At 40.4% G+C, this 9,145-nt stretch overlaps 2 protein-coding genes across 2 annotated transcripts; one reads left to right on the top strand and one right to left on the bottom strand.

The window, feature by feature from the left end:
* Nucleotides 1-1,788: 1,788 nt before the first annotated feature.
* On the top strand, nucleotides 1,789-2,988 carry LOC147852281 (uncharacterized). Its single transcript, XM_087334432.1, has 4 exons — nucleotides 1,789-2,003; nucleotides 2,080-2,116; nucleotides 2,388-2,489; nucleotides 2,619-2,988. The coding sequence occupies exons 1-4, from the start codon at nucleotides 1,789-1,791 to the stop codon at nucleotides 2,700-2,702; spliced, it is 438 nt and encodes a 145-aa protein (XP_087190558.1). The 3' UTR covers nucleotides 2,703-2,988.
* Nucleotides 2,989-3,554: 566 nt separating this feature from the next.
* LOC147852282 (putative chlorophyll(ide) b reductase NYC1, chloroplastic) lies at nucleotides 3,555-8,414 on the bottom strand. Its single transcript, XM_087334053.1, has 10 exons — nucleotides 7,680-8,414; nucleotides 7,310-7,388; nucleotides 6,713-6,848; nucleotides 6,468-6,542; nucleotides 6,147-6,375; nucleotides 5,974-6,042; nucleotides 5,747-5,886; nucleotides 5,441-5,563; nucleotides 5,024-5,216; nucleotides 3,555-3,873 (listed from the first exon to the last, which is right to left on the bottom strand). Exons 1-10 carry the CDS (start codon nucleotides 8,391-8,393, stop codon nucleotides 3,697-3,699), a joined length of 1,935 nt encoding a protein of 644 aa, XP_087190179.1. The 5' UTR covers nucleotides 8,394-8,414; the 3' UTR covers nucleotides 3,555-3,696.
* Between the last annotated feature and the right edge of the window lie 731 nt (nucleotides 8,415-9,145).

Genomic DNA, 9,145 nt, shown 5'->3' on the forward strand with positions numbered 1-9,145 from the left:
GTTGTACAGGCTCATGTCGATGAAGCACCGGATGTATGACATCGTCTTCATGTGCATCACCTTCCACATTGTGGCGTCGATCTTATCTAGTCTCTTATCCCTAAACTGAACTGGCAACCAAAGATCTTTAACCACCAACATGTCCCTCATCGTCGACTTCCATACTGAGTAGTTGGAGCTGGTAAGTAAGTCACTTCTGTAAGAGTCAAACACAGAAATGGGAAGTGGAGAGTACACAAGAAAAATGACACGGGATGTTTACGTGGAAAAACCCTAATAGGGAAAAACCATGGGAGCCCACAGACTCCGAACTAACACTATGAAGAGAAGGGGTACAATCAGAGACTCGGAGGCAACGACCTCAAGCTTTGTTTCTTCACACAGTGGTGGTTACAACAAAGTATCGCTCTGTATCTCTCTCTCTCTCCCTCTCACACTCTCTATACAATAGTTACAGTAATATATCAACACAATCATGCTTACACCTTTAATGTGATTGCCCTAAGTCATATTTATAGCTATATGAACTTAGGGCTATTTACAAATATAGCCTCAATGGGCTTATTCAAGACATATTTACAAATCTGTCCTCTCTTCTGGTTCTCACCGGGTCTCCTTCGGTTTCCGGATCTCTACCAATTCTCACTAGGTTCTCTTTATTCATCACCGAATCCCATCTGGAGAGACCGATTTCCCAACAATCTACTATAGTAGTTTGACTTTTTATGAGGAATGTAGCATGCAGCTATGTAGAGATTCTCTTTGCCCAAATTAATCTTGATCCATAGGTATCGCTTATAATCATCATAATTACATAATCTTATATAATTATCTAATCTCTCGTTGTAAATGCATGTTATCCCTACATGTCCGATATTCCCTTTAGAGTGAGGCCATATTCATTTTATAAGGTAGCTATCTATCTTAGGTATGCATTTTGCATCATGCTCCCAAGTTTCAACCAAAAATATAACATTACTAATTTGCGCTACATCACTTAGTCCTAATCCCTTATCCCATGGATATCCTTGATAGTTCCAAAACATGATTTTCAAAATTGAGGTATATGTAGTCCCATGGGTCATCACTTGCTATGCATTTTGCATTCCTTTCCTAGATTTGTATGCTTGCATTTTGTGTTCTTGCTCTTTTGGAGTTCAATCCTCTATTATAAAGAAACTTGTGTGTGCGAGGAGGGGCAACCAAGGTGACGTAGTAGTAGTTGCGCTACTACTATTGTTGTAGTTGGTCGTCGACTATCGATCAACACTGACTTGCACACCACATGACGTGTTGATGCGACTAGCCAACCAACGCAAAGGCCAAGCCTCACTAATCCAGCGTGGGAAATATTGCCTTTATTACAAAGTGCGATTATTACTAGGAATCAGCAACACCTCGGCTCAAGCCCGAATCCAACCGTTAAAACCGTTTTTTAAAAGCTAAAAGGTTTAGCGGGTTGGTTTGGTTTAGGCTTGGGCTTCCTTAACAGGTTTGAGCTTAGGTTAGGATGGCTCAAACCGAACCGAACCGATTTGGGCCAAACCGGTTAAGGCTTAATCGGCTTGGCTAAACCTAGGTAAATCGGTTTAGGCTTAACCGGTTCGGTCAAACCGGTAAGCCTTAACTGTTTTAGAAATAGATTCGGTTCAAGTTCAGAAACTCCCAAACCGGAAAAGGCTTAAGTGGTCCGGTTGGGTCTAGGCCAAACCAGATAAGCCGAACCTGGACCGTTGCCAATTCCTAATCGTGGACATAACATGTAAATGTAGAGAGGAGAGAAGGGATATGGCTAATCAATATGGTCCTTCTTCTTCTTCTTCTTCTGGAAGAGCAGGGGATGGAGGAGGAGGCAGAGGCAGAGGCAGAGGCAGAGGAGGTAGGCCATGGGAGCGTAGCTTGGTCTGTGTCTTGAAGGCCCTGCGTGGGATGGAGGTGCTTGTCGAGCTCCAGAACGACGCCGTCATCAGGGGATCTCTCGATGACTGCGACGATGTCATGAAGTCAGTATCATCTCCTCTCTCCCTCCTTGCCCAATCTTCTGCTTAATGAAATGAAATGCAATGGACTTGTGTGCAGCGTCACCATTACTGATGCGACCATGGAAGATGTGGAGGTAACATCTCCCTCCCTCTCTCTCCATTTGCCTCTTTTCTCATAGGCTATGTCTCTAGTGCTCCTAAAGTATTTAGGGTTTAGGAGTAGGCTTCTAGTGTTTGAGGTATTGGGTTAGGTTTTTTAGTGTTTCTAGGCGTTAGGGTTAGCCTTTAAAATTAGTTGTAGCATTTAAGATTTAAGGTTAAGGGTAATGTTGTTTGGTTTTTTTTTATTGGCTAATGGTTACGTCTAGGATCGGCCGATCCTTTCTTCTCTTTTAACATTCTCAGGGTAATATGAAGACACTACCTCTCATCTTCATTAGAGGCAGCAATGTCCGGTTTGTCCACATACCAGATGGCATCAATGTATCTGATGCAGTAGAAGAGATGGTAACTTACATTCATGCTTTTCTTTGGTGTGCATGTATATATACCTATACATATAAAGATACATACATACATACCCTTGTTGCTTTATATTTTGTATGTTATTTTGCTCTTCTTCCCATCCCCTTGCAGAGACTTCTGCAAGATAAAGCTGCCTTTGCATATATGGGGAGAAAACCTGGTGAATCCTCCTCCGGCGGGTCAAGCATCAAATAGTAGGATTTAAGATCTTTAGGGGCAATGTGATGCCTCATTATTTATACATGAGACAGGGAAAAATCATTTATATACATGACAGAAAAACTGAACTTGATGGAAAGGTTTATAGCGATGGAAATTGAGGGAAAATTCATTTATATACATGACGGAAAAACTGAAGCTGATGGAAAGATTTATGGCGATGGAATTTGAGGTGAATAGAAACAGAGTTACTGAGATTTCCTTAGAATTTTTTTTACTGCATAATTTTACAGAATCAGAATAGAAGTTCTTATTTTGGGCACATTTCATTGTGGATAATAATTGCATGTTTATATTTAACTTTGAGCATTTCTGGTAAATAGAATTCTTGCGCCTATATGCATTCAAAATAATGCATATGCTAAGATTTTCCTTAACTGGTCATGAAAAGGTTTCGATGCTTTTAAGTTTAACATCAACCTATTATAAATCAAGTTGTCTCCCGGAATGAGAGTTTGATATAGTAAATATGAGAAAATATGCCATAAGCAAATTTGGATAGGCATCTAAGTAATGATCATTCAATGAATCGTTTATAAATACCAGGTTTTAAATTTGTACAATTGTCTTGTTCACAAGTTCATATATCTTCCTTCACAAGTTCATATATCTGGATGAACTTGCGTATCAAACAATGTGTAAGCTGCTTTACTATTGAGATCATGCCATTGTGTGACTAGATCTTCTATGTAAGTTACCCAAGTATATTAACATATAGGCTTCATATGATGATCAAACTGAAGTGTGTAATATTATAGACTGTATCATGATGATTGGACTGAAGTGTATAACATAGAGATTGTTATGATGTTGATGATCAGGCTGAAATGTATAATATAAAGAATATATGATGATGATCAGATTGAAGTGTATAATATATATATTATAGACCATATGATGATGATCTGGCTGAAGTATACAACAGATAGACTATACAATAATGATGATGGAATTACCCTGAATGACATCGCTATGTTCCTGAGATTCCACTTTCGAGCATTATGAATGCACAAATCACTGTAATGGAAAAGACTGAAACCAGTGTGGTATCGGAGAATTGCTCTATAGCCGCAGATACAGGCAACCTTGCTCGGTCTTCAGCCCAATTACGCAATCTGTCTGCCTCTGCAGCATAAACAGCTCGACCCTATAGATGCATTCACAACTTGGTCAACATTTGGGCATGCAACATACGTTCAGCATTTCAGCATCTAATAGAGAAGTATCCAACATATGTTTTATTACTTTCCCTATTCCCCCCCCAGTCAACCTTTGAAAGATAGAGAAAGGGAATGAGTTGAGAGTAAAACTGATCAAATATCACATATTTGGGCTTTGAAAATTGGGAAAGGGTTTGATCAATACATGGGGGATGAATTGGTTATATATTTAATCTCCGCATTTCAACATCCAATGGAATGTTTTAATAGTTTTATGTATTCCCTTCGGTCATCAAACTCTTAAAGTTGGACAAGGGAATGAATTGATCATATAATGGTACATCTAGTCTAGAAGAGGTTAAATAGGAATGATTTGCGAACACAATTTTTGCTCAAATAGCTCAAATGATTGAGACAAAGGCAATGAATTGGATATCAAATGCAAGACATTTTTAATAAAACTAGTGATGAATTGGTAACGAATTGTATTCGTGATATTATTGCTCGTGAGTAGCAATCAAACTCAAACCGTTTAAAGAAATTGAAACTTAAACTGTACAAAACCAAATCGTTTAAACCGAACCGTTACAAAAAAATCAAGCTCATACCTAATGGTTTTAGAGACTTTTAAACCATTAAAATCGTGGTTTTGCAGTTCGGTTTTGGTTTTCAAGTTCAGGTCAAAATTCAAAATTTCACAAAGGCTCTAACCGAACCGATAAAAACCCCAAACTGAACCTGAACCCGAACCGTTTACAAAAACCTGAACCGAATCAAACCGTTTAAATCATTAAGCTGTGGTTTAGCGGTTCGGTTCGGTTCAGGTCGCCAATTAAATAATTATTACTCGTGAGGCAGTTCCCAAGGTCATTTGGAGATGAAATTCTAGAGGCTTCTCTTGGAAATACAGAAAATTTCCTATAATACATAATGTGGGCCTTTAAACCTATCTTAAACTATGTGCATGCACATACTTATTGGGAAAAGATAATGTACACACATCAAAGAAAATATAACGGTAGAACAAAGAGCTTTTCATCGGTATCCATTTAGTCTTTCTTAAACCATGTATTCGTATTGATTTTTCCTAATTTAATGCAATCAGCAATGGCATGAAAGCAAACGAAGTCTACACACCTCTTCATCAAACCATCGACCGCGGCGTAGCCATGCTGTTACTAATGCTAGTAGTATTCGCGGGGGTGTGAGGAAGTTGATTGCTTTCCCTGTACCCTTGATGTCTCGCATCCTTGGGACTAAGGTTCTAGCCACAGTCTCCGGTAGCTCGCAGATTATGTTGAACATCTTTTTGTTTTGAAGTGATGCACCACTGCAGAAACAGCATGTAAAATTGACATTTCCACAGATTTATCAATATGTATAATTGATATTCCGGAGAGGATATTCCAGAGATAAATTGAGCGCCTTTGGGAAAATAACCAAAACTTGGGGAAAACAATGAAAAAACTTGGGTATCTCAGAGTTTTGTTTTTCACCAAGATTTTCCCAAATGATATGTAGTAAGCAAAGTTATGGGGGAATCCATGCTTTTACCTCAGGAGGAGATCGGTGAGAACCATTCCAGGGGAAGCTGTATGAATACCGACTCTTGATCCTTTGCATTCTTTTAATAGTGAACCATGTAGCTGGCGAAGACCACATTTTGTTGCCCCATACCTGCAAATAATCTGTCTCTGCTTGAGCAGCACTATACATGTTAACTTTCTGTTCTTACTTAGAATGGTTTTGACTGTGAAATGGATGGATATGATCAAATAAACTAAGTTTTGAGTGCAAACAGATGTTATCACAATTCATTTCGAGTGCAAATGGATATTATCACAATTCATTTTCTCATACACAGCAGTAAGAGGAGTGCTCGATCCTCCAGATCCAGCTCCATCCATGTTAAAAATATGCCCACCCTTCCTTTGCAACTTCATCACCCGGATCGCTTCTCGAGTACAAATCAATGACCCGATCATATTGGCAGAAACAATCTGTAGTGGGAAGGTTGAATTCCATATTCATGTATAATAATGTGTTTTCATTATAGCCACAAAGATTTCGATCTCAAGAAAACTCACCTCCTGAATGTCATCATCAGAGAATTGAGTAAGTGGTCTAAACCCTTTGTTGATACCTGCATTATTGATCTGTCCATATGATATATCAACATCATGATATTAAGGGTACAGGAATGTAATTTGAACATAAAATATCATAATATGATATGTTTGTGAGCATTGTGAAGACCTACCCATAAATCAATTGATCCAAGTTCACTCCCAGCAAATTCTGCCAATGCCTTTACATCATTGACTTTAGACACATCACATGCAATTCCAATAACTCTGGCCCCATCTTTCCTATCCTTGAGTGATAGAGAGTCATGAACCATTGAAAATGGGTGGTATAATCTGGATGCCAACTCAACTTGAAGCTCCTCGACCGTTTCAGCAACAGATTCAGGACTGAACCAAAAGTAGCTAGATATATTGACATTGAATTTCTACAACACTTTGAAAAGAAAAATGTGTATATTATATATATCTCCACGGCACTGAAAGGTGATGCATACCTCCGTGATGCAATTACCACCCGATCTCCAGCAAGGAGGAATTCCCTTGCCAAAGCCTTCCCTAGACCACGCGTGCTGTCATGTCACCGAATATAGTTAATGAGTTCAGTTAAAGCTGCATTGGAAAACTATAATTGTGCAAATTTTCAAGATTTGGATGGCTTTTGATAACCATAATGGTATATTGGTAGTTATCCCCAAATTATGAAACAAAAATGTCACTTGATGGAATTCAATCGGCTTACCTTCCAGTAATTATAACATTCCGAGGTCCCGATCGAAACCGCTTTTGCATAACTTTCTCAGCACCGATCATTGATCCTACAATGATTCCAGCAAGCCAGCTGAGCCAGATTACTGTCTCTAGTTCTGAATCTCCTCCTTCATTGACCAGAATTGATGAAAACAGAAACACATAAGACTTAGGCAGACAGACATTGCTTCAGAACAACCTTCAGAACTAGAACTACAAACTTCACAAGTAGAAATCATATGAATTTGCAAACACCATGATGGACACAATTCAGCAGAGCGCCCCCCTACATTTTTGTTATTTCACCAAATGCCCCTGGTCAAACCCTGGAAGCGTGAAAAAGATGGATGATTCGAGCAAATAATTGCTCAAATAGCATGTAGAAGTGAGAAAAATGGGTATCAATTGACCATATGATTGCTCGAATGCCACATGTTAACTTCTCGAGCGGTGGTTGACCAAGGTTATGTGGGAAAGTAACAAAAAGTTAGGGGGAATTGCAATGAGATAAAGAAAATCTCAGAGGTAAAGTTTCATGGTTTTCTCTCCAGATATAAATTATTCATATATGTCTTTGCATTGAGCATACCTGCTAGTTCATAACCTGTGGCAAGAACAGTTCCAGTTGCCATCATGGTGAACAAGAATTTTCCTAAATGACTAGTGAACTGGTAAAGAGACAATCAGAGGAAGAAAAATATTAGCTTTCATGTCTGCAGATGGCCAAAAGACTTTCGCTATATAAGCATCATACAACTCTATGTCAGCTACTATGGATTTATTTCATGTATGAAACATCTTTTTAAATTCCTCCATTACTTGTACCTAGAAATCATGTTTGAAGATCAACGTGAACAATGATATCTACAGTTGCTTCTCATTATTTGTGACACAAGAAAGTCACCATTTTGAACACAGGAAAGACCTGATATTTTACAGATTTAATATTATGAACTTACTGTAAAGAAATCAGCCTCAGCCTGCCTTAATCTGCGGCGGATCTTCCTTCTATGGTAACTAGGTGGCCATGATCCTGTCAACATCTTCACGAAGCTCCACGAAGTTCTTAAATCATCTGCTTCTGATCGCTGGAGCTTCTTGTTCTTCTTTTTCTTTCTCTCGTTCCCGAGCGATAAGTCCTTCAGATTGGATCCGTTCACTACCCTAATGAGAGGGCGAACTGTGTTGATGAAGCCATACTGAAACCAAGTCAACTTCCTTCCATCTCCGTCTATTAAATCAGTGCAGTTATTCAATGATTCAAAACTACCAGAAACATCTGGTAATTCTGTGTCTATTTGAAGATCCTTGCTGTCGCCATATCTGTTGGCCACGAAACCACTTCCATCTTGGGAAGAAGGGCTATCCTTCTTCTCCGCTTGCGTGGACTCCTCACGGATCAGAGAGTACGCGGAATCGTTCTTGCTGGTAGCAGAGGCAGGGATTCTTATCGAACTGCGAGGGTCCTTGGAGGAAGGATGGGGAAAGACAAAGCAGAAGATGGAGGAGGGAGGAGGGCCATGGAGGGGAGGGTTAAGCTTGGATCGGAGTGGGAATGGGAGCTCGGAAGCACAATTGTGGCGAGGCAGGGCGGCGGCGGCGGTATGTGTGGGGATCATGATGGCTCTGTAAGACAGTGGAGGAGGAGGATTTGAGGTATGCAGAGCCGCCATGGAAGCTTGAAAGGAAAGGAAAGGAAAGGAAAGGAAAGAAAGAAAGAAAGAGAAGGAAGGAGACAGGTTCATCAGTTTTCTGGTTGCGTGTGGATAGGCCATGTGGCCACGATCTGCTGCCACGTCAGCCGGCCGCCAGGTCCACGTGGCTGGCCCGCCCCCTGCACGGGGCCCGGGCTGCCGGTTCGTACCAACTCATATGTCCCGCCCGCGCCCCCGGTCTCTAGACCACAAACCTTCTCTGCGTTTCGGCCGAACCGAACCGAACCGAACCAATCAATTCTTTTGCTCGTCCTGTCCATTCGCTGCGTCTTTTGACTAGTAAGGCATCCTACGAGAGCCCGAGCCAATCAATCGACCACTTGTATTCGATTGATCGGCTCGGGTAGGCTTCTTTTCCAGTTCTCGTTCTCGGCCGTTGCTTCTAAGTCAAATGTAGCCTCCCCCCCCCCCCCACGTCCTTTGCCTTCTTAGCCAATCAATCAACCACTTGTATTCGGTCGAGGTGCACCTATTGCTCACCTCTGCTTTTTGAGATGTCCATTAGATATTTTTTTGCGTAGGGGTATCAAAAAGAATCTTGGTTGATGTAGTAGACCCCTCCACGTCTCCTTCTTGCTTTGTTAAAATGAGAAAAGTGGGATGTGAGGACAAAAGGGAAGGAGTATTAGTTTAACATCTCGAAGAGCACGGTCTATGAAACCTGGCAATGATCAACAATGATTTCGTTATAGAGCTATTTCTTTGGTTTT

Source organism: Azolla caroliniana, unplaced genomic scaffold (assembly GCF_043228905.1).
Source record: "Azolla caroliniana isolate FFs.n. ecotype wild unplaced genomic scaffold, voAzoCaro1.0.p SCAF_18, whole genome shotgun sequence".
Taxonomy (NCBI): domain Eukaryota; kingdom Viridiplantae; phylum Streptophyta; class Polypodiopsida; order Salviniales; family Salviniaceae; genus Azolla; species Azolla caroliniana.